Here is a 26,181-nt window from a genome sequence, read left to right as displayed (position 1 = left end):
CTGAAATGTTTTAGTCTAGTTTTTAGTTGTAGTTGACTAAATATAAGATTATAGTCGACTAAATCTACAGTTGATTTAGTCGACTAAAATGTATTTTGGCGGTTGCCTTGATGGCGTCGAAATGCCTGATTTTACACTTGGTTGCATGCTGAAAATAGCCGATCTACAAGCTCACAACGCGTCGCAGCGCGACGCGTTGTGAGCTTGTAGATCTGCTATTTTGAGAGCACAACACCCGAGTGCAACCAAACATAAAACTAAATTGTCTTTTAGTTCTACTGGATCTCTTCTCCACTAGTCCCTCACTAACATTTTAGTCTAGCTTTTATTTTTTGATGAAATTGTCAATATATTTATTATTTGTCTTAGTTTTAGTCGTCATAGCTTAGTTTTTATTTAGTTTTCGTCAGTGAAAAAAGGTAGTCGACCATCATTTTTTTTGTCTCAGTTTTAGCCGACGAAATCAACACCGGCGACAGGCTTTTAGGGCTAAAGCCCGACTCACACCTTGCTGTGCGACGCTCCGACATTTTGATCGAAAACTGCTGCTTATCCTATGGATATATGCTTGACTCCTTTTGCACATTTGATTGAACATTACTGCTTTGATTTAGATATCTGCAATTAGCTGTCCATTTTTGGAAAACGCAGCTAAATAAGGTGTCGTATCTGTCCAAGACAAGACCCTGAACCTAATATTCTTCATTGCGCACTTTTATTATTATTTATTTTTTGATTAAATGTATTATGCAAGGGATAATTCACGGGTAGCTGGTCATTATTGAAAATTAAAGCCCGAACAGGGTGATAATAATAATAACACCCCGAAAGGCTTTAATTTTCAATAATGACCAGCTACCCGTCAATTATCCCGCTTATTACACGGCTACTTTAATAAATAAATAAATAAATCGACCCAAAGGTAACAACAATCTAAGTATTTCCTTCCAAGTGTTGCGCTGGGTGGACACGGTCGCCTTGGAAAACAAGGAGGTGTAGTGGATCAAATAGAATACATTTTTGCTTCAAATGTTTTCAAAAACATTCTTGAGAGCAACGTTTAGCTGTAAATGACATGGTGTGTTTCTTTTACATGGCTGTCATGTTGGATACGGCATAAAATCGAACAGCACAGATTGATATGTGCCAGGTGCTCTGAGCCTTTGATTAGACAGCGGTCTGTAATAGAGCTCATCGGTCATTATCAAGAAGTAACACACCGCTGAATTCAGCGATTGACCAATCAGAATCAAGCATTCATAAAATGTTAGATTGTAGCACACTTTCCAGAACAAGTCCCGACCAAATTTCACTGCTTGTACTTTTATAAGTTAGTGATTCTGCGACGCGTTATGAGCTTGTAGGTCTGCTATTCTCGCCCGTTCTCGGCGCGTGCCAAAATCGTGTGGCAGAGCGCGGTACGGTGCGCTCGGTTGATATGTTTGTGTGGTAACTCGGTTTTGAAGTTTTGCATGCACTTTTATTTGACTTTTTTTGCACTTATTCAGTACACAGCTGTACCGAACTGAAGGATCACTGCAAAATGTTTGTTTACACACACACACACACACACACACACACACACACACACACACACACACACACACACACACACACACACACACACACACACACACACAAACACTAAAGAATTCAGTTTCGGTTGGGCTCTAGTGTCTCTATCGCTCTGTCTGTCTCTATCTCTCTCACTTTATTGTGCTATCTGTCTCTCTATCTCTCTGTCCCTCTCTCTATCTGTCTCTATCGCTCTCTCTATCACTGTCTGCTTCTCTCTCTCTCTCTCTCTCTCTCTCACACACACACACACACACACACACACACACACACACACACACACACACACACACACACACACACACACACACACACACACACACACACACACACACACACACACACACACACACACCACTAATCTATCTTACACTCACCACTGCAGGAGCCTGTGTGTGTGTGCTGTCCAAAGCAACTCAACATTGCTGGGAACCTGCGTGTGTGTGTGTGTGTGTGTGTCTGCCTTTGTGGCCCTGATCTTTTCCAGTCTGTTGGAAGGGATGAGAGATGGTGTGTGTGTGTGTGTGTGTGTGTGTGTGTGTGTGTGTGTGTGTGTGTGTGTGTGTGTGTGTGTGTGTGTGTGTGTGTGTGTGTGTGTGTGTGTGTGTGTGTGTGTGTGTGTGTGTGTGTGTGTGTGTGTGTGTGTGTGTGTGTGTGTGTGTGTGTGTGTGTGTGTGCGCATCTGTGCGTGCTATAAACTGGCTCAGCTTTCACACACCTTGCAAGACATTATGTAACATATGTATCTAATGATTATTATAACATATGAATATCTTATGTAATTTATTTATAAAAAAATAATATCAAATGTCATTTTTTTTAAATAATAATGCATATCTAATGTATAATAGCCTATAGTTAATTAGCTATTTAACCACTTGAACCCCAGCATCCATATTCGGGGTGTAACATTACACAGAAACAGCATCATCACGTCGCATTGTGAGCTTGTAGATCGGCTATTTCTTGCTACTTTTGTTTGGCAGTGTTGCACGATAAAGTAGGCCATTAACTTATGAAACATAAAAACATAAAAAGTTTGAAATATAGAGATACAAGGTTTCTGCCCGACAGCAACGATATTATGTATAGCTAATGAAAATAATTTACGGCGTGTATGTCTAATATAAATGGTTTGTATAATACCAGACTCCATACATTATGTCAAAGCAACGTAAAGCATTTATAAATCCTACTTTACACACAGATGGATTACAGCGGCGATCTATCTGCAGTTCATGAGCAGAAAGTATCTAAGTACATGTACTCAAGTACTTAAGTACAATTTTGCGGTATTTTTTACTTCACAATTTCTACAAATATTTGAAGACTTTAGTTACTTTGTAGATTTTGATTATTATTACAAAACATTAACCACTTCAGCCCTATATACATTTTGGCCATTTGAAAATAGCCGATCTACAAGCTCACAATGCGTTGCAATGCAACGCATTGTGAGCTTTTAGATCTGCTATTTATTTTTATTTTGTATAAATGTTATACATTTGAAAACTTTTGAAATGGGACATTCTGTGTAATGACTGCTTTTACTTTTGTACATTTTGATACCAATACTTTTGTACTTTTACGTGAGTACATTTTGAATTCGTAACTTTCACTTGTAACGGAGTACTTCCACATTGCAGTATTGATACTTTTACTTAAGTAAGAAATGTGAGTACTTTTTCTGTCTTGTCTGCAGACTGAGAGTCAGGCATTTTAATTTATGAGTGCCTTATTGAACTGTGTGTGTGTGTGTGTGTGTGTGTGTGTGTGTGTGTGTGTGTGTGTGTGTGTGTGTGTGTGTGTGTGTGTGTGTGTGTGTGTGTGTGTGTGTGTGTGTGTGTGTGTGTGTGTGTGGGGGAGCGTTGGGAATGTGTTCACAGCATGTCTCAGCGGGGTGGAGTCAACATGTCACTGTTAACAAATTAAACGGCTCTGCTTTTATTATTTAACATAAAACCTCCCTGTTCAGTTTCTCTGCTGCTCTGTCTCCTCTCTCCCCCCCGTGTTGCTCTCCTTCTCTCTCTCCTGCTTTTTCTCTCCCGTTTTGACATTTTTAAAGCAGTGTAAAATGTGCAGCCTTTTCACTGTTTCTCTTCAGAATTGATGTCTTTCATCATTCTGATCAGAAGATAAAAGTGTGAAATCTATTCGTCTGTATACTTCTCTCTCTTTCTCTTTCTTTCTTTCTTTCTCTCTCTCCATTTCTCAATTCTATTGAAATAGTGGTAGCACTAAAGACACTTTAGAGCTGACTTTGAATGCATAAAAACGCTTTAGAACTGACCATCATCTATGCCAATAGGCTCTATTCACAGCAGCCATAGTATGAAGAAATGCACAGGTGTTACCAATGATACTAATGAAGGCTCTGTTCTATTCTGGTCAAACAGAGTCAGGGTGCTGATGTTGTGCATGTTGGCTCACTGGAAACACTCTGTTACACCAGTGGGTCTACAGTTGGGGTCCAGGGACCCTCATGGGCTTCCAAATGGCCCCTTACAGGTGTGTAACTCTGAGAGTGTACAAATGGAACCAAATGGACCCGTAAGGGTCCATTTGGTTCCATTTGTACACTCTCAGAGTTATGGGGGTCGTGGAAACCACTGTGCTACACTAAATGGAACAGAGCCTTCATTAGTATCATTGGTAACACCTGTGAAGGAAGTGATAATATGGCTGCTGTGCATAGAGCCTGTTATAATGTGCTGTTCGGCTGAGCGTATAATTCATTATGTCCAGCACTTCATAATACTTCATAAACCTTGTTATAAGTTGTTATGCGTGGTTTATAAGCATTCATAACCAGTGTTATGAAGCCTTATTGCAAGCCTGCATTATAGACCTGAGCTTAAAGGGTTAGTTCACCCCCAAAATGACTTTTTTTTTCCTCTATCGATTACACCCCATGGAGACTTGAATTCATGGATATTTTTTTGTTTTTGTCCCATTCCTAAGCCAATAATTTGATGACCGGCAGCGGTTTCGGTAGGAGACACAAAGAGTCTCCTTTGTGTCTCCTACCGGTCCGCTGGTCATCAAATTATTGGTTTAGGAATATGACGAAAAAAACAAAAACATCCATGGATTCAAGTCTCCATGGGGTGTAATCGATAGAAAGAACGTTTTTTTGGGGGGGCGAACTATTCCTTTAATAAGTGAAGTGTTACCAAATAGTGCAGTACCCAGCATTTGTGTCATTATGGCATCATATCGCGTCACATCATTGGCGGTGGGGAAACGCCCGGTACGCCCGTGTGCGCGTTGTCCGCTAAAGCTGAGCTTATTGCTAATTCAAACCTGCCAGATGAAGTGAGTGCCAGGGCTCTTATGTATAATTATAGTTGGTGGAGGGAGAAGTTGTCCCACCCAGTGTGTGTGTGTGTGTGTGTGTGTGTGTGTGTGTGTGTGTGTGAATTGATATTTACTGTTTCCTGGAACGACCGGGGGGGGGGGGGGGGGGGGGGGTTTAGCTGGATGGATCCATGATTTTTAGGTTTGAGGTTTTTTTTTTTCTCCGAGCTTCAGTTTGTTCCTTCTTGGTGGAGGGTCAGGCTAGTTGATGCAGAACCTTGTTTTCCGATCGATAGATGAAGCCTTTGATTTCTCTCACTGCAGTGGATGTCCATTGATCCGCGGCCGGGCCTGTAAGCCGCGGCTCCATTGATACCGATGTTTTTTTGCCTCGTTTTCTCCCTCCTGGTAACTTTGAAAACGGCATACACACACACCCTCGCCGCCCCCCCCCCCTCCCCGCCCCACCCCCCTTTAGGAGCAGACCTCTCTCTCTGCCTCTTTACTTAAACAGTGGGTGGACACTGGGACGGTCACAGAGTATATTTACTCGAGTACTTGTACTTAAGTAAAACGTTGTGGGTATCTGTACTTCTTTATTGAGTGTTTTTTTTTTTTTAAACGATTAAATTCGGGAACGCATCTCGCGTCGTTTTAGATTGCTTTGGGCTATTCAAAAATAGCAGATCTACAAGCTCATAGCGCGGCACCGAGTGCCGCGCTATGAGCTTGTAGATCTGCTACTTTTGAAAAATCGTGAATATGTGTGCAAATCTTTGAATATATATATTTTTTTTAAAGCGAACATTTGTAACCGTCAAATGTCTCAACAAAAGTCTTAATTTTTCTCTTAAACTATTGTTGCTCTAATATCAGTGGTGCTCGAACCTTTCCTTGTCAAGGACCCCCAAAATTATATGTTTTGGGCCGCCGATCCCCATCAAAATATGTCGTTCCAAGGACCCCCCAGAAGCAACGATTTTTGTGTTAAAAATGTTTTTAAAAAAGCTCGTAGCCAATGTATTTTTTTGGGGTGAACTACTCCTTTAATAAAAAGGTGAAAATGTTTAAGTTTTAAAATATATACATTTTTATATTCAACAGCAGCAGCGGCACTATGAGCTTGTAGATCTGCTATTTTTTTTTCATAGCAAAAGTATAGAAATAATGGTTTTAGCTCAAATCTAAAATGACAACAGATTTGTTCCCGGATTGAATGGGTTAAAAGCAAGTACTCCAGTACTTTAACTACACATGTCACTTCTTGTAGTTGAGTATATTTGACCAGGAGGAGTATTTATACTTTGACTCGAGTACTGTGGTTGATTATATGGCCGCCATCAGGCCAGACAGACCTCTATCAGGCTCGCCTCTTTACATTAACCCATTAAGACAGGGAACGCATCTGTGTCACCACTTTAACCATTATTTTATACTTTGGCTATTCAGAAATAGCAGATCTACAAGCTCATAGCGCGGCACCGAGTGCCGCGCTATGAGCTTGTAGATCTGCTATTTTTTTTTAAATCGTGAAAATGTGTGCAAAATGCAAATCTTTGAATATATTTTTTAAAGCGAACATTTTTAACTCAAATCTTTGCTTCTGGGGGGTCCCTGGAACAACGTATTTTGAGATAGGGGTCCGTGGCCAAATACATATCATTTTGGGGATCCTTGACATGAAAAAGTTTGAGAACCACTGATATAGAAACATACGTTTTTTTGAATAGCCAAAGGAATCTTAAAAAGACACACAGATGTGTTCCCGGTCTTAAAGGGTTAAGCTATTACTTTGGTCCCTGACTGGCTATTCAATGGCCGCTAACGCTGGCTCTGCTCCGGTCCATGCACTAACGGCTCTCTCTCTCTCACTCACAACCCATAACTCTGCTGTGCTTTTTCTGCTCTTGGTCTAATTGGGGTCAGACTGTTATTCCCTCGCTTGTTCTAATGTCCCATGTTTATGACAATACTGTACATTTACTGTATTGTTTTGTGTGTTTTTTAAGTGCAGGGAGCCAGACAAGCTTTTTTTTTTTTACTGGTGCCTGGTACTCTTTTCCCTAGTTGTTGCTGTTGCATATCAAAATGTATATATTTTAAAACTTCAACATTTTCACCTTTTTATTAAAGGAGTAGTTCACCCCCCAAAAAATACTTATTTTCTATCAATTACACACCCCATGAAGCATTGAGTTCAAGGAAATTATTTAGTTTTTGTCACATTCCTGAGCCAGTAATTTGATGATAACAATAAAGATGCAAATGTATCCGGTAGGAGACTCAACGGAGACTCTTTGTGTCTCCTACCGGAGAGAGCGCCGGTTATCAAATAATTGGCTTATGAATGCGATAAAAACAAAACAAAAATGTGTAAATTGATATAAAATAAGTATTTTTTTTGGGTGAACTACTCCTTTAACATGACCAAAATAGGGACACTACGTTGAAAGTGTAAAAAAAATAAAAATTGGGACACAAACATAAAAAACAACCAACGCTTTTGATTTACAGTCATGGCTGAAAAAACACTAAACATGAACCTCTCTCTCTCCTTCTCTCTCCCTCCAGACATGCCCCACTGAAGACGACTCTTCACCCTGTTCCATAGCCAGCTCTCCTCTCCTCCTCCTCCTCCTCCCATCCTCCCATCCCTCCACCCTCTCCTCCTCTCTCCGCCATGCTCCCTTCCTCCTCCTCCTGTCCTCTCCCGCTGCTCCTTCTCTCTCTCCTCCTCCTCCTCCATCCCTCGCCTCTCCTCTCCGCTCCCTCGTCTCCCTCCTCCTCCTCCTCCTCGCCCCTCTCCTCCTCCTCCTCCGGTGGTGAGGGCCTAGCGGGCCGGGCGGTGTACCGGGCGGTGGACACCAGTCTGACTCACCTGACGGTGCACGGCGTGACGGGCGAGGTGTTCGTGGGCGCCGTCAACCGCGTCCTCAAGCTGTCGTCCAACCTGACGGAGATGCGGAGTCACATGACGGGGCCGGTGGAGGACAACGCCAAGTGCTACCCGCCGCCCAGCGTGCGGGCCTGCGCTCACAGGTATTACCCCCCCTCCGTCCCCCCGTCCCCCCGTCTGTCTGTCTGTCTGTATCTGTCTGTATCTCATATTTTTTAGTTTTTGTCACATTCCTAAGCCAATAATAGGCTCTATTCACAGCAGCCATATGATGAAGACATTCACAGGTGTTACCAATGATACTAATGAAGGCTCTGTTCCATTCTGGTCAAACAGAGTCAGGGTGCTGATATTGTTGCATGTTGGCTCACTGGAAACACTCTGCTACAGTTGGGGTCCAGGGACCCTCATGGGCTTCCAAATGGCCCCTTACGGGTGTGTAACTCTGAGAGTGTACAAATGGAACCAAATGGACCCTTACGGGTCCATTTGGTTCCATTTGTACACTCTCAGAGTTATAGGGGTCGTGGAAACCACTGTGCTACACTAAATGGAACAGAGCCTTCATTAGTATCATTGGTAACACCTGTGAGGGAAGTGATAATATGGCTGCTGTGCATAGAGCCTATTTGATGATCGGCAGCGGTTCCGGTACGAGACACAAAGAGTCTCCTTTGTGTCTCCTACCGGAACCGCTGCCTACCGGGCCCGCTGGCCATGAAATTATTGGCTTAGGAATGCGACAAAAACAAAAAAAATATCCATGAATTTAAGTCTCTATGGGGGTGACTAATCCACTATCCCTTTAGCGGTGCAACAGTTAAGCAAAAAAAATGATTTAATTGATTGTAAAAAAATATATATATATATATTGATTTTCATAAATCTCGAAAATGGCTCATCGACAAGCTCACTACGCATCACATCAGCTGTTTTGGGGATTTTTGATCAAATTAAATACATCGATCGTTTGAGAGAATTGATTTGTTAATATACAAAGTATCCCAAAGACTTCTTGAGGATTTGATTAACCCGTTAAGACCTGGAACTGTGTCATTCTTAGATTTGAGATAAAAAGCATTATTTTACATTTTGGGCTATTCAAAAATAGCAGATCTACAAGCTCATAGCGCGGCACCGAGTGCCGCGCTATGAGCTTGTAGATCTGCTATTTTTGAAAAATCGTGAAAATGTGCGCAAATCTTTGAAATATATATATTTTTAAAGCGAACATTTTTAACTCAAATCGTTGCTTCTGGGGGGTCCCTGGAACAAAACATTTTGACGGGGGTCCGCGGCCAAATACATATCATTTTGGGGGTCCTTGACATGAAAAAGATTGAGCACCACTGATATAGAAACATACGTTTTTCAGAAAACTGTTGAGATTTAGGAGCCATGTAGAATCGGCTTCAGGTCTCAATGGGTTAATAGAACATGAATTGACTGAACAATCGCTGAGACAATAATCGATAGTTGCAGAATGCCGATGCATGCTAACTCTGTTGGTCTCTCTCCCTCCCTCCCTCTCTCTCTCTCTCAGACTGGAGTCCTCAGACAACGTTAATAAGTTGTTGCTGGTGGATTACCGTGGCAACAGGCTGGTGGCGTGTGGCTCCATATGGCAGGGCGTGTGTCAGTTCCTGAGGCTGGAGGACCTGTTCAAGCTGGGCGAGCCGCACCACCGCAAAGAGCACTACCTGTCCGGAGCCAAGGAGGCCGACGGCATGGCAGGTATGGAGGAGGAGGGGTCCTAGAGTCCTAGGGTTGGGGTTAGAGCCAGTGGGGGAAAAAGTACTCACATTTTTTTTTAGGAAATTGGAAATACTCAAATAAAGTAAAATACCTCAAAATTGTACTTAAAGGACGACTTCACCACTTTTCAACATATCTTCATATAATAGGTCCTCACTAATGCTCATGATAAAATGGTACAATTTCTTTCTTTCTAATCAGTCTCTGTCTCAGAGGAGGGCTGTAGACAGTTCAGAAACCCGTCTACCAGTGACATCATCGATGGGGAATCCAAGCTAATAGAAACTGCAGGCATTGTATTCCTGGAAAGTTGCAATGCAATAATAGATCCCATTGTTCTCGCCTTAATACAAATCTGAATTAAAAAATTGAAATCTTTTTGGAAAAAAAAATCATGCCTAACGATGATGTCACTGGTAGACGGGTTTCTGGACTGTCCACAGCCCTCCTATGAGACACAGACCAAGTAGAAAAAAATTGTATAATTTTATCATGAGCATTAGTGAGGACCTATTATATGAAGACATGTTGAAAAGTGGTGAAGTCGTCCTTTAAGCACAGTGCTTGAGTAAATGTACTTAGTTACTTTACACCACTGGTTAGAGCACTATCTGTCTAGATCCAGGGAGGCTGATGGCATGGCAGGTATGGAGGGATTAAATACAAAAAATGGATGGGCAGAGGGATGCTTTCAGACAGGATTAGACATCTGAGATCAAATATTTGTCATGTCATCTTCCCAGTGGTGGAAGAAGTAGTCGGATGTTTTTCTGAACCCATTAAAACAGGGAACGCATCTGTGTCATCTCATATGAGCTTGTAGACCTGCTATTTTTTTTTTTTTTTTTTTGTGAAAATGTGTGCAAATCTTTGAATATGTATATATATATGTACACCTTTTTTAACTCAAATCTTTGAATATGTATATATATATGTACACCTTTTTTAACTCAAATCTTTGAATATGTATATATATATGTACACCTTTTTAACTCAAATCTTTGAATATGTATATATATATGTACACCTTTTTAACTCAAATCTTTGCTTTTTGGGGTCCCTGGAACAAAATATTTTCAGATGGGGGGTCCGCGGACAAATACATGTCATTTTGGGGGTCCTTGACATGACAAAGTAAAAAAAAAACGTTTAGGATTTTGAAGACATTTTGTAGAATCCCCAGAAGCAATAAGATTTGAGTTAGAAATGTTCGCTTTAAAAAATATATATATATTCAAAGATTGGCACACATTTTCACGATTAAAAAAAAAACGCAGATCTACAAGCTCATAGCGCGGCGCCGCGAGCTTGTAGATCTGCTCTTTTTGAATGGCCAAAGGAATCTAAAAATTACACATTTTTAGATTCCCGGTCATAGAGGGTTAATAATGTCCCGATACCAATTTTTAACCAATCAGACGAGAGGACTCATAACAGGATACATTGAAATGATCAGACACATTTGGAAGTGAAACACCATGAAATGAAAGCTGATGAATGGGTCCTCTCTCTCCTGATTGTCTTTAGTTACTTTACCACCAGTGGATGAATGGAATTACATAACTAACCCTGGAGAAATGAATCCCATCTGAGTACGTCTTAATTAAACTCTATATACTTAGATGACCCGGCCCGGGCCCCCCCAGGGCTCTAGATTTGGTCCGCTCCTTTTTCCCTCCTCTACACCAAATCTATTAACCCATTAAGACCTGAAGAAATGTCGTCTAAATCTCAACAGTTTTCTGAAAAACATATGTTTCTATATCAGCGGTTCTCAAACTTTTTCATGTCAAGGACCCCCAAAATGATATGTATTTGGCCACGGCCCCCATCTCAAAATATTTAGTTCCAGGGACCCCCCAGAAGCAAGGATTTGAGTTAAGAAATGTTCGCTTTAAAACAATATGTATTCAAAGATTTGCACACTTTCACGATTAAAAAAAAATAGCAGATCTGCAAGCTCATAGCGCGGCACTCGGTGCCGCGCTATGAGCTTGTAGATCTGCTATTTTTGAATAGCCAAAGTATAAAATAATGCTTTTTTAGCTCAAATCAAAAAGTGACACAGATGTGTTCCAGGTCTTAACACATCCACCGCCAGAGGTTAATCTCATAATGTACTCACCAGTGCCAAGTTTTTATTGTTGTTTTTTTCACGTCGCCATAGACCCCGTTAAAATCCTTAAGAATGCGCGATGCACTGTTTGTAAACATCGTGCACATGTCCCTGTGTCTCCCAGTGCAGACCACGTGTCAAACGGGGCATCCATGTTGTAGTTAGAACGGTTTATGTTAAACAGTGATGACCGAGGAGAAAAAACTACAAGGGAGAAAAAGGGGTTTTAGTGTGCGCTTTAGAATGGAGGCCGACGGGAAACGCAAAACCGGATCGCAAATAGTTCCGTTCCGGTGGTGTTACACTGAAAATGGTCCGTGTCGAAAATTGAAAAAAAAAAACATTTTTTTTCGAAAAAAAGGAAAAGGCACCCGGACCGTAGCACTACGGTCTCGGCGCTTAACAGTTGGATTTAATGGACCGTAGGACTACGTTCTTGGCGTTTAATGTGTTAATGGTCTTAATTCTAACGTTTCCCGGTCTCTCTCTCCAAGGCGTGGTCATCGGGGACGAGGAGTTCACCACCGACCCCAAGAAGAAGAAACCAGCGTCGGGGAAGGGCGGGGTCGAGGGCGGCGGCCGCCTGTTCATCGGGACGTCCATCGACGGCAAGTCGGAGTACTTCCCCACGCTGTCGAGTCGCAAGCTGGTGCCCGACGAGGAGAGCGTCTACATGTTCTCCCTGGTGTACCAGGACGAGTTCGTCTCCTCACAGGTCAGACATGTTACACTGTTATTCCACCAGGGGGAGCCTCACAGTTTAGACGTGTTACACTGTTATTCCACCAGGGGGAGCCTCACAGTTTAGACGTGTTACACTGTTATTCCACCAGGGGGAGCCTCACAGTTTAGACGTGTTACACTGTTATTCCACCAGGGGGAGCCTCACAGGTTAGACATGTTACACCGTTATTCCACCAGGGGGAGCCTCACATGCTTTGTACCTTGCGGTGTTGATTTTGTCGACTAAAACTGACGAAAATGTTCGTCGACTACTTTTTTCACTAAGACAAACTAAGTAAAAACGAAATAAAAACTAAGCTATGATGACTAAAACTAAGACTAAATGTATTGACAATTTCGTCAACAAATACAAACTAGACTAAAATGTTAGTGAGGGAACTAGTGGAGAAGAGATACTGTAGCACTGAAAGACGAGTCATTTTATGGTTGGTTGCGCTCGGGTGTCTCTGAAAATAGCAGATCTACAAGCTCTGCACCGCGACTCGTTGTGAGCTTGTAGATCGGCTGTTGTCAGCATGCGACCAAGTGTAAAATCAGCCATTACGACGCCATCAAGGCACCGCCAAAATAGATTTTAGTCGACCAAATCAACTGTAGATTTAGTTGACCATAATCTTATGATATTTAGTCGACTAAGACTAGAGTCACTAGACTAAAACGAAAACATTTCAGGCGACTAAAATATGACTAAAACTAAATGGGATTTTATTCAAAAGACTAGGACTAAAACGAAATAAAACATTGCTGTCAAAAGCAACACTGGTACCGTGCAGTTTCAAATAGCTGTATGGGAAAGGACTCGTTTTTTTTACGCTGCAGCAGTTATGTGGAATGGGTCAACCTGGAAACCTTATCGATCAGCTCCGTTGTTAACTTCAATTCCTCCATAAAGAGCCGGCTGAATAGCAACTGAACCTAACCATCGGTTAGTTAAGTTTTAGAGGTGCAACAGTTGATCAAAGTAATGGAAAAAAAAATATTTAATTCCCGATTTTGAGCTTGTCATTATAGACAAAAAAAAGCAAATAAAAGAAATAGTGAAAATAGCCGATGTACAAGCTCACAACGCGTTACGAGGTGACGCGATGTGAGCTTATAGATCAGTTATCTTTGACAAAGAATAAATACTTGAGTGTTTAATCAAATCTAAATATGATTTTAACAAAAAAACAAAAAAACAAAAAACATTAATTGATTAATTGAACAATAATTGATAGTTCCTTTAACAGTACCCATGTTTTTCTTTGCTATTGTACTTGTCTGTTATGTCTAAATTGTATAAATGTATTAATTATGGCTGTATTTATTATGGATAATATTTTCTGTATGTTTCTATTCATCAATTCATTGATATAAAAAATACAAATCATTTTAGAAACATGCTTCTTGATTATTCAATTCATTGAAAAAGTAATCGATAGAATAACCGAAAAAGGAAAATAAATAAATAATTGATTGTTGCAGCCCTGACGTATACGCACGTTTTGTCAATACAAAACATCAATTAATCAATCAAGCTACAACCCGTTCTTTTATACTTTGGGCTATTCAAAAATAGCAGATCTACAAGCTCGTAGCACGGTCTGTGCCGTGCTACGAGCTTGTAGATCTGCTATTTTTATTTATTTTTTATCGTGAAAATGTGTGCAAATCTTTGAATATATGTTTTTTAAAGGACAACTTTGTTTTTTTACAACCAAGGTTTATATTTTAGCTTGTAATTAAAGTAAATAAAAGATGAGTGTTATTTGTTTTTCATTTAATGCTTTCTATAGTTTTAGCAATTTTCGCGATCATTTTTACAGTGGGAGGGGGCATTCTGTCCGGTGGCTAAATATGCCTTTTTTACACAATAAAAAAGGTCCTGTGGTCTTTGATGGCCAGATATGAGTTATTGGGGGCTAGAAGAGCTACTGTAAATAATAATAAAGAAAATGCGGGGTTATTGTGTAAAAAAAGACATATTTAGCCACCGGACAGAATGCCCCCGCTCACTGTAAAAAATATCGCGAAAATTGCTAAAACTATAGAGCAGTAAATTAAAAAAAATTAACACTCATATTTTATTTACTTTAATTACAATATAAAACATAAACCTTGGTTGTAAAAAAACAAAGTTGTCCTTTAAGAGAAAAAAATGTAACTCAAATCTTTGCTTCTGGGGGATTCTACAAATGTCTTCTAAATCCTAACAGTTTTCTGAAACACTGATGTTGCTGTAATATCAGTGTTTCTCAAACGTTTCCATATCAAGGACCACCCAAAATTACGTGCATTTGGCCGCGGACCCCCATCTCAAAATATTTAGTTCCAGGGACCCCACCAGAATCAAAAACATATTCAAAGATTTGCAAAAATGTTCATGATTTTTCAAAAAATAGCAGATCTACAAGCTCATAGCTCAATTAACCCATTAAGACCTGGAACGCATCTGTGTCACTAGATTTCTTTGGCTATTCAAAAATAGCAGATATACAAGCTCATAGCGCGGCACCGAGTGCCGCGCTATGAGCTTGTATATCTGCTATTTTTGAAGAATCTTGAAAAAATAAATTATGTTTTTTTTTTCCAAAAACTGTTTTTTTTAAAGAATCGCCTCAGGTCTTAATTGGTTAATCAATCAATCCACTCAATCAGATCAAGATCCCGTCGGACACGCTCTCCCTCTACCCGGCCTTCGACATCTACTACATCTACGGCTTCTCCAGCGGCACCTACGTCTACTTCCTGACGCTGCAGCTGGACATCCAGCTGACGCAGATGGACGCCACGGGCGAGAAGTTCTTCACCTCCAAGATCGTCCGCATGTGCTCCAACGACACCGAGTTCTACTCCTACGTGGAGTTCCCCCTGGGCTGCACCAAGGACGGCGTGGAGTACCGGCTCATCCAGGCCGCCTACCGCCACAAGCCGGGCCGCCGGCTGGCCCAGGCCCTGGGCCTCTCCGAGGACCAGGACGTGCTGTTTGTGGTCTTCTCTCAGGTGGGGGTTTAAGAGGAGGAGGAGGAGGAGGACTCTCCGTTTGTCGAAAATTTGACGTTTTTTTGATGTTGGATCAGGTTTGGTTGATGGTTCCAAATTTCCAAATATGGATAAGACAATTCAGGAATTTTCGTTTTAACCACTTTTTTTCATTTTTAGTTTTGTTTTATGACCTCAATAGGCTCTATTCTTACTTCCTTCACAGGTGTTACCAATGATACTAATGAAGGCTCTGTCCCATTCTGGTCAGGGTGCTGATATTGTGCATGTTGGCTCACTAGAAACACTCCAAATGGCCTCTTTTGGTGGGTGTGTAACTCTGAGAGTGTACACATGGAACCAAATGGACCCGTAAGGGTCCATTTGGTTCCATTTGTACACTCTCAGAGTTATGGGGGTCCTTGAAAATAAGACACCCACTATGCCACACTGAATGGAACTGGGCCTTAATTAGTATTATTGGTAACACCTGTGAAGGAAGTAAGGAAGGGGCCCAATTCATTCCCAATATGGCTGCTGTGCATAGAGCCTATTACACCACAAAAAAACTGAACTTTGAACATTCAGAGGATTTTCTGTGGTCTGGAGTTTAATAATTAGGCTAAAAAAAAAGTGCTGGGATTGGCCCCCTGGACTTTGATGTCACAGTCCATTAATCCAGCCCCCTCTCCTCCCTGTCCCTCCCCTATCCTTCTCCTTTGGGGGCGGAGCTGGGACGATGATTGACGGGCAAAAAATACCAGCGTCGGTATTGTGGGGAAAGCTTTCGGAAAACGGAAAACAGAAAAGACACTAGTATTGCGCCCTGAGGGACTCCGGTTACCCATATGAGGTTTAAGTGGTTAAAGAAAACGTTTGTTATATAATCTTTCTTGAACTTTGATATCAATGATTTTACAAATGTTAACAGGGCTAGCCATACAGGGAGCGAGAGATGGACGGACGGACAGACAGACAGGCTGTGTTCATTGGCAGATGGATGCGCAGATAGTTACGTGTTTGGAGGCTGTATGAATGTTGTGTTATTTTGAATGTTGTTGTTGTTGTTGTTTACAGGGTCAGAAGAACCGCTCCAACCCGCCCAGGGAGACGGTGCTGTGTCTGTTTACGTTGCATCACATCAACCTGGCCATGAGGGAGAGGATACGCTCCTGTTACCGTGGCGAGGGGAAACTCACGTTGCCATGGTTACTCAACAAGGAGCTGGCATGCATCAACACCGTGAGTTACACACTCTGTGTTTGTGTGTGTGTGTGTGTGATACAGTGTTGATTTCGTCGACTAAAACTATGACAAAAATTGTCCGTCGACTACCTTTTTTCACTGACGAAAACTAAATAAAAACTAAGCTATGATGACTAAAACTAAGACTAAATATATTGACAATTTCGTCAACAAATAAAAACTAGACTAAAATGTTAGTGAGGGAACTAGTGGAGAAGAGATCCAGTAGAACTAAAAGACAAGTCATTTTATGTTTGGTTGCGCTCGGGTGTTGCGCTCTGAAAATAGCAGATCTACAAGCTCACAACGCGTCGCGCTGTGACACGTTGTGAGCTTGTAGATCGGCTATTTTCAGCATGCAACCAAGTGTAAAATTAGGCATTATGACGCCATCAAGGCACCACCAAAATACATTTTAGTCGACTAAATCAACTGTAGATTTAGTCGACTAAAGTCTTATATTTAGTCGACTAAAACTAGACAAAAACTAAAACATTTCAGATGACGAAAATATGACTAAAACTAAATAGAGTTTTATTCCAAAGACTGTGACTAAAACTAAATCAAAATTTGCCGTCAAAATCACTGGTGTGATACTAGCACTAATGTCCCCACAATTACAGTAGAATTTGAGAAATAGACATTGTGAAGAAAATGTTCCCCTGGTCCTCACAAGAGAAATGGTTGCTTTATGTAAAAAAAAAGAAAAAAGGGGGAAAAAATAATAGTTTATAGTCATGCTTACAATTAGGAAAAGATTCAGGTTGGGGTTAGGGTGAAGCATTTAGAGGTTAGGTTTAGGGGTTAGGGTTAAAATTATGTCTGATTCTGGACACACAACCAAGTATAATTCAGGGTTAGACTTAAAAATGGCAAAGAAAACTAGCATTTATAAACTAGTAGCATTTATAAAATTGCCCCCCTAAAATGTAGATGACCTCACGTGCGTGTGTGTGTGTGTGTGTGTGTGTGTGTGTGTGTGAGAGAGAGAGAGAGAGTTGCATTAACTGCACTGGTGGTCTCCTGTCCCCGCCCCCAAGCTGTAAACCGCAATGTTTACCACTGCAGGTTACCATGGTTACCATTCACTAATCTAATGAATGGGCTGAGTGAATAATAACGACCACAAGGACATAACTGGGTTAACACACGCACACACACGCACACACACACACGCACACGCACACTCACACGCACAAACTCATCTTCAGACATCCAGTCTTCAATGCCTCCCCATGCACGTCAACGAGACACACAGCAGGGGGCCGTGTGTGTGTGTGTGTGTGTGTGTGTGTGTGTGTGTGTGTGTGTGTGTGTGTGTGTGTGTGTGTGTGTGTGTGTGTGTGTGTGTGTGGTGAGAAGTGATGATGGGAGAGGGGGAGGAGAGAAAGTGAAAACTGAGACAGAGAGAGAGAGAGACAGAGAGAGACAGAGAGAGAGAGAGACAAAGGAAGGGGAGAGAGAGTGAATATGAAAGATGGAACGATAAGGAGGGAGGAATGAAAGAATTGGAGGGACAGAGACAGAGAACGTACTGTAGTTGACCTCCATCCTTTATTATGTACAGCACTCTGTGTGTGTGTGTGTGTGTGTGTGTGTGTGTGCGCGCGCGGTCTTACTATTGAAATGTGACATTATGGGGACGTGGTTCAGGGGGCTTTCTCTGTTGGTAAAGCTGTCTTTGTACAAGGAACATTATTTGTCACGAGTTGGTCTACATTCTGCCCTGGTTTATTAAAAAACAAATTATTTGATTAATTTGCAATACTTTTACGCACGCACGCACGCACGCACGCACGCACGCACGCACGCACGCACGCACGCACGCACGCACGCACGCACGCACGCACGCACGCACGCACGCACGCACGCACGCACGCACGCACGCACGCACACGCACACGCACACGCACACGCACACGCACACACACCATTTTTCTGGGAGGGGGGCTACCCTCCCAAAATGTGCCTTTTGTACAGGATAGTTTTTGAATAAGAGGCCTTTTGTTTGATGATTGGGTCTTGTTGTATTTGTTGACAGATGCCGGATCTTTGGGTCCAAAGCCGATTCCGATTTTGGAGAGTGCTAGACCAGTGGTTCTCAAACCTTTTCATGTCAAGGACCCCCACACTTATTAGCTCGCGGACCCCCATTTGAAAAGATATGCCACGGACCCCCATAAGAGACGATTTTTTTTACGGCTCTAGCAGTGAGTCTCAACCATTTTAATTTCAAGGACCCCCAGTTTGACCCGCATTTTATGGCATCTCTGGGACCCCAATTTATATTGTAAAATTAATGTTAATTAACTCTTGAGAGTTACAGACCCATAAGGGTCCATTTGGTTCCTAACTATCCATCATTTAGCTGGGGACCCCCTGGAACTCCCTCAAGGACCCCTGGGGGTCCCCGGACCCCACTTTGAGAACCAGTGTGCTGGACCACCGATTACCGTGCGAAACCAATTCTAACGCATTTTTGAAGAATGTAGATTTGATTCAAGTTGTTCAGCCGATCTACAAACGTGCGCCGCGTTGCGACATGAACCGTTGTTAGATTGTAGATCTCCTATTCAAAAAAAAAAAAACGAATCATCACCAATCACCTATAATGACATGCCTAAGAAAGGGACGGCCGGTTGAAAGTGGTTAAAAATGTGCTGCATAATTGCAGATACCGATATAGTCAAAAGACCCCCAAAATGATGTATGCATTTGGTCACGGACCCCCCCATCTCAATACATTTAGTTCCAGGGTCGCGCAGAAGCAAATATTTTGAGTTAGAAATGTTTCACACATTTTCACGATTTTTCAAAAATAGCCGATCTACAAGCTCATAGCGCGGCACTCGCGCTATGAGCTTGTAGATCTGCTATTTTATACCGATATAGTCGAACGAGTCAAATAATCTGGCTCTAGTGCTGCAATGCATATACAGTTTGACCAGGGAATGCATCTGTCACGTCCAAACCCATTTTTAAATGTTTAATTAAGTATGACTTACTACTCACTTGAGATAAAGGCCCAGTGGGTGATCTATTTACGATGGTGGACACGCCTCTGGCACGGCTGTGGAGTGTTGCAAATAAACAGGCTGTATGAGCACTTTATGGTTGGCTTTAGCTCCAGGATCTTTTGAATTAACATAATTAAGACCTGAGGATGATTAAAAAAAAAGAAAATCTTCTAAATCGGAGCGGTTTTCTGAAAAAAATTTTGGTACAGTGGTGTGTTCAAGACCTTTTCATGTCAAGGACCCCCATTTCCAATGGGCGCCGAGCTATGAGCTTGTAGATCTGCTGCCGCGCTATGAGCTTGTAGATCTGCTATTTTTTTTAAATCGTGAAAATATTTTTTAAAAATCTTTTTCCGAAAAATTGTTAGGATTTAGATTTTTTTTTAGATACGGCCTCAGGTCTTAAAGGGTTAAAGGTCATTCGTTTAGGGAAAAAATGTTGACCAATGGAAATACAAGATTTCTTCTGCCTGACGACAAGATGAACATCAGATTCATGTCTCTCTCTCTCTCTCTCTCTCTCTCTCTCGGTCTCTCTTCTTCGCCCCCTGCAGCCCAAGCAGATAGGAGACGACTTCTGTGGCCTGGTGTTGAACCAGCCTCTCGGGGGTCTCCGGGTCATCGAGGGGACCCCGCTGTACGAGGACCGGACGGAGGGCATGGGCTCCGTGGCCGCGTACACCTACGGGGAGCACACCGTGGTGTTTGTGGGAACGCGCAGCGGACACCTGAAGAAGGTAGGACGGAGGGATGATGCATGATGGGATAGGCCTGTCACAATTATTACATAATCGTCTCATCGCAATTATTTTTGCATAATCGTCATAATCGTTTCCATGTTGAAAGGTTTTCAAATATTAAAAATGGAAGAAATAGCTGATCTACAAGCTTACAACGCGTCACTTTGTGACGCGTTGTAAGCTTTTAGATCAGCTATTTTAGCATGTATACAATTATTACATATTTATTTGTATATTTAAAGGTAGGGTAAGTGATAAATAGCTCTATATTCTGATAGTACTCATTGCTATAGAGTGTTTGTTCAGTAAAGGTGTCAGTAGAGGTGTCTCTCCACCTCTATATAAAACAGAAAATGCATTTTCGTTTCAGTTTCATTTCCAATTGTATCCAATCAGGATAGAGAACTCAATCAGGATATAGATTAAACAAGTGAAATTGGAAGTGATGACACTAAGAAATGAGCAGGCAAAATTGGAACTGGAACACCATAAAAATGAAGCTTAAAAATGGGTACTTTCTCCTGATTGGCTGAGATTTTGACACCTACCGGAAAATGTATTTTCTGTTTATTAAAGAGCTGGAGAGACGGAGAGACTCCTGTTACTGAACAAACACTCTATAGCAACGATTACAGAATATAGTGCTCTAACCTTTTAACAAAACGCTTTTTGTTTTAACCCAAAAATATCACTTACCCTACCTTTAAGTTATTTGTCATAACTGCCCTGTGCAATTTTTGATTACAAAGACTAAAGAGAATTTTCTTTTTGGTTCATTTGTTCGGCCAAACACACATAATTGCAATTATTTGAGTGACAATGAATCGTCAACTTGGATTTGTAATGGTGACGGCCCTAATGTTGGATGGATGAATGGATTTATGCATGGATGGATGACGGTGGGATGGATGAAATAACATCGCTCCTGGACGTTTCTGTCTCAGGGGAGAGAAAGAAAAAGAAGAGCGAGAGAGAGAGAGAGAGTTTGTGTGGCGTGTTGCTGTGTGTGTGTGTCAGAGTAGAGTGTGTGTGTTGGACCGGTGCGTCTCTCAGATGAAGAAGCTTTTCTTCCTCATAAACATCGGTGAAGTCATTTCACTGTCTGAGAACAATGACCTCACCTCGTGTTATTGCCTCCTCTGTCTGTTGAAAATGGCACGAGCCTTTTTATTTCTTCTTTTTACTGTGTGGTTCAGAAAGAGTCTATAAGAGGGTCTGTCTGCCTGTCTCTGTGTCTGTGTGTCTGTCCAGAGCTGATCTGGCAAACTGTCGGACCGATCAGCGGCGTATTATTTCTTATTTCTTGCATGGGATCCCAAATGGGCGAGGATTGCCCAAATATGGACATTGATGATGTCAATGACATCATCAATGTCCATATTTGGAGGTATACTGTTGTACCTGTTATCATACCAGTACTATGGCATAATATTGATGACATCGAGGATCTCCGTATATGGGCATACTCTAAATAAAAAAACACTGTCAGGGAATGTGCATCAAGCCATCAGATAACCCATTAAGACCTGGAACGCATCTGTGTCACTTTAGATTTCTTTGGCTATTCAAAAATAGCAGATATACATGCTCGTAGCTTGTAGATCTGCTATTTTTGAAAAATGTTGAAAACATTTTTTTTAGTTTTTTTTCAAAAAACTGTTTAGAAAACATTTTTAAGAATCGCCTCAGGTCTTAAAGGAGGAGTTCACCCAAAAAATGACTTATTTTATATCAATTGCACGCTCCATGAAGCCTTGAATTCATGGATTTATTTTCGTTTTTGTGGCATTCCTAAGCCTACAATTTGATGACCGTGTGTATTTCCGGTAGGAGACACAAATAATCTACCTTGCGTCTCCTACCGGATACATTAGTCGGTAGGAGACGGGAATCAAATTATTAGCTTAGGAATGCAACAAAAACAAATCCACAAATTCAAGGCTTCATGGGGTGTGCAATTGAAAGAAAATAAGTAATTTTTCGGGTGAACTACTCCTTTAATGGAATAAACACAAAAACACGGATCTCCCTCCTGTTTCTGCGTCTTTTCATTCGGAGAGCTCAGCAGCTCCATGGTAATGTTTAATGCAGCTTTTTATCCTGCAGAATGCAGCTTCTCGGAATCCTCTAGAATGAAGTGTTGCGTCATCACAGTGATTAGTGGGTAGCATCCCCCGTTAGACCTGCCTGCAACCAACCAGCACCCTGTTTAGACCTGCCTGCAACCAACCAGCGCTGGATTTTTACAATCTCTGTGTGAATGTAACAGTATGCACAGTACTGTATGCAGCGCTTTGGTTAACCCATTAAGACCTGGAACTGTGTCATTTTTAGATTTGAGCTGAAAAGCATTATTTTACACTTTGGGCTATTCAAAAATAGCAGATCTACAAGCTCATAGCGCGGCACCGAGTGCCGCGCTACGAGCTTGTAGATCTGCTATTTTTGAAAAATCGTGAAAATATGTGCAAATCTTTGAATATATATATTTTTAAAGCGAACATTTTTTACTCAAATCGTTGCTTCTGGGGGTCCCTGGAACAAGATATTTTGATGGGGGTCCACGGCCAAATACATATCATTTTGGGGGTCCTTGACATGAAAAAGATTGAGAACCACTGATATAGAAACATACGTTTTTTAGAAAACTGTTGAGCTTTAGGAGACATGTAGAATCGGCTTCAGGTCTTAAAGGGTTAAAGGTGCTATATAAATTCTCAATTGGCATTTACATCAAAGTAATCAAACGTGGGAACTGAAGGATTGATCACACCTGTGTGTAGAAGAGTTGATTTAGCAGAGCGGGCATATATTCTGAACAGGAAACACATTTCCGTGCTCTGACTTCAGTTGGTAGAGAACTTTTATTCTACAGTAAATTGAACTAGTTCTCTTCTCAGTACGTGTATTTATTCTGTGGGTTTGTTGTCATAAACATTGTGTGTGTGTGTGTGTGTGTGTGTGTGTGTGTGTGTGTGTGTGTGGCACACACACACACACACACACACACACACACACACACACACACACTCACACACATGCACACGCGCGTGCATAGACACACCATGTCAACACGTCTCTATTAAATTTATTGCAGCTAATTTTCTGATACCATATCTCCCAACTCCTACTATTACCATTCCTTCTCTCTCTCTGTTCTCTCTCCCTCGCTGTGTGTGTGTGTGTGTGTGTGTGCGCGCGCGCGTGTGCGTGTGTTGCGCGTGCGTGCGTAAATACACAGTCCAGTTCTTGGCAATGAGGTATTTGGGGTTTTGGCGGTGTGTGAATTGATTTTTTTGCAGCGTGTATTACTGTTGGACTTTATTGTGTTACAGTAAATAAATATTTTTAAGATGGGGAAAGGAATTAATCTGTTGGTGTCTCCCGTTCAGTCAATACATATTATTCATATTTCCATTCCACTTATTTCCTTGGCTCAGATCACAATAGAAGAATGCTTACAGGTTTTTGGGCACGGAGCCCCTCCTCAGAGCGTTGAAACGCGGTAAGTGTTTTTGTATTGTGACGTTGCCAAATCAATAAGTGTAATGTGAGCACTTTGTCCTCCTTGATTTGGAAAATTTGAAAAACTTTCTTTCACATTTTTTTTGGAACAAGTTTAGGTTCAGCACTTGGACTGACACTCCCATTGTTGAAACGCAACCTCCTCTTCCAACTATTAATTCATATTTATAAGGATAAAAATCATGCTCGAGTGCTATATTGGAAATGTGTTATGTTCAGTGGTGGAAAGTAACTAAGTACATTTACTTAAGTACTGTACTTAAGTAAATTTTGGAGGTATTTGCACTTTACTTGAGTATTTCCAATTTCCAATACTTTCACTTCTACTCCACTACATCTCAGAGGCAAATATTGTACTTTCACTCCACTACAATAATTTGGAAACTTTAGTTACTTTTCAGATATAAATTATTACATTATAAAACATACATTAACCACTTTAGCCCTATTTTATACCTAGGCTATTTAAAAATAGCCGATCTACAAGCTCACAACGCGTCGCGATGCGACGCGTTGTGAGCTTGTAGATCTGCTATTTTCAAATAGTTTTGTACTTTTACTTTTGGTACTTTAAGTACATTTTGATGCCAATACTTTTGTACTTTTACTCAAGTAAATTTTGAATTCTGGACTTTTACTTGTAACAGAGTATTTTTTATATTGCAGTATTGGTACTTTTACTTAAGTAAAGAATTTGAGTACTTTTTCCACCACTGGTTATGTTACAGACTGGGGTCACGTTTCAGGCTGCGTATAGCAAATATGCCGTTATTTTTTATGCATTTATTTACATAGCTTAAAGTTATTGGAACTGTGCACATTAATAAACATTTCTGTCAAAGTTCCAGCCCAGCCATCCTGGCTCCTTTTCAACTGTAGTTCCTGGGCTCTGCTTCTATTTCAAATTAAATTTGAAAATTGGTGTAATTTTATTTGGCTTTCCCGGGGCTTTCCAGAACATATCTGATACGGCTTATCCTCACGAATCCTGGCGTGCCTATTCTGGGCATGTTGTCAATGGACAACATTCAGCAAAAATAGCCGATCTTACAAGCGTGTAGATCGGCTATTTTGGTGAAGAGATTTGGTGTATAGAGATAATATCTTGTTTTAAGTGGTTAACCACATAAAACAATATATATATATATATATGTACTGTTGACTCTACACCGAATCTCTTCACCAAAATAGCACATTTTTTAGAAAATGAGGGAGGGGGGGAGAAACCGTGGTTAAGCCTCAGATATATTCTGGAAAGCCCCGGAAAGCCAAATGGAATTAAATCCTTTTTCAAATGTGTTTTTAAAAAGACCCTGTGTTCCAATGGATCAATGTAGTTATTATCTAGTCACAAGCTCTTTATAAATATGTATTAAAAACCCCAAGACAGACGTAACCACTTTCACTTTTTAAACTGCGAAAATAGCCGATCTCAGCTTGTGGGTCAGCTATTTTTTGCTACTTTTGTGCAACACTCTTGCATGGTTAAATGGTAAATGGTGCTTATTTACTCTGAGAGTGTACAAATGGAACCAAATGGACCCGTAAGGGTCCATTTGGTTCCATTTGTACACTCTCAGAGTTATGGGGGTCGTGGAAACCACTGTGCTACACTAAAATGGAACAGAGCCTTCATTAGTATCATTAGTAACACCTGTGAAGGAAGTGATAATGTGGCTGCTGTGCATAGAGCCTGTTGCTATTTCACTGTGTTCTGTGAGTGACAGTGACGACGTGGTTATGTTTACAGAGTAGTAAACAGTAGTATCGGGGCCTGTCATCATGTGACAGTGTTCCGTGGCTCTCTAACTGAGCCTGTGTGACTGCTGGTTAGTTCAATAGGAGCTGAGACCCTTAATGAATCAAATGTATTTAATTTAATTCAACCAGAGACATGCTGTCCCACTGCCAAACAGTAAAAGCACAGACATACGGCACATAGAACAGCCATATCCCTCGCGTCTTTTACCCTGTTTTTATCCCATTGATCTATTAAAGTCATATTGTGTACGTTTTCGAGTTAACCAGAGATTTCAGAGATTTGCACACATGTTCTAGAATGTACAAAAATAGCAGATCTACAAGCTCATGGCGCGGCACTCGGTGCCGCGCTATGAGCTTGTATATCTGCTATTTTTTAACAGCCAAATCAATCTAAAAATGACAGAGATTGAATGAGTTAAACAAAAGTATTTCTTTATATATAATCTTACACTGGTATACATGTCACTATAAACATAGCATAAATGCAGTCTTTTTAACAACTTCTCTAAACATCATTTTTTCATTGGGAGTGCGTGGCCCTGACACT

At 41.1% G+C, this 26,181-nt stretch overlaps 1 protein-coding gene across 1 annotated transcript in view; it reads left to right on the top strand.

Annotated features, from left to right (window-relative positions):
* Positions 1 to 26,181, top strand: part of plxna3 (plexin A3) — a 203,241-nt gene that overhangs the window by 36,050 nt on the left and 141,010 nt on the right. Inside the window, exons 2-7 of the mRNA XM_084070225.1 lie at positions 7,444 to 7,911; positions 9,312 to 9,502; positions 12,134 to 12,354; positions 15,021 to 15,365; positions 16,422 to 16,586; positions 20,160 to 20,342. Of these exons, the coding sequence (XP_083926351.1) occupies positions 7,553 to 7,911; positions 9,312 to 9,502; positions 12,134 to 12,354; positions 15,021 to 15,365; positions 16,422 to 16,586; positions 20,160 to 20,342 (1,464 nt within the window). The 5' untranslated portion in view covers positions 7,444 to 7,552. The remainder of the gene's footprint in view (positions 1 to 7,443; positions 7,912 to 9,311; positions 9,503 to 12,133; positions 12,355 to 15,020; positions 15,366 to 16,421; positions 16,587 to 20,159; positions 20,343 to 26,181) is intronic.

This window comes from Gymnoscopelus microlampas (genome assembly GCF_963454915.1).
Source record: "Gymnoscopelus microlampas genome assembly, chromosome: 10".
Lineage (NCBI taxonomy): Eukaryota > Metazoa > Chordata > Actinopteri > Myctophiformes > Myctophidae > Gymnoscopelus > Gymnoscopelus microlampas.
This window is presented reverse-complemented; position numbering and strand designations above follow the sequence as displayed.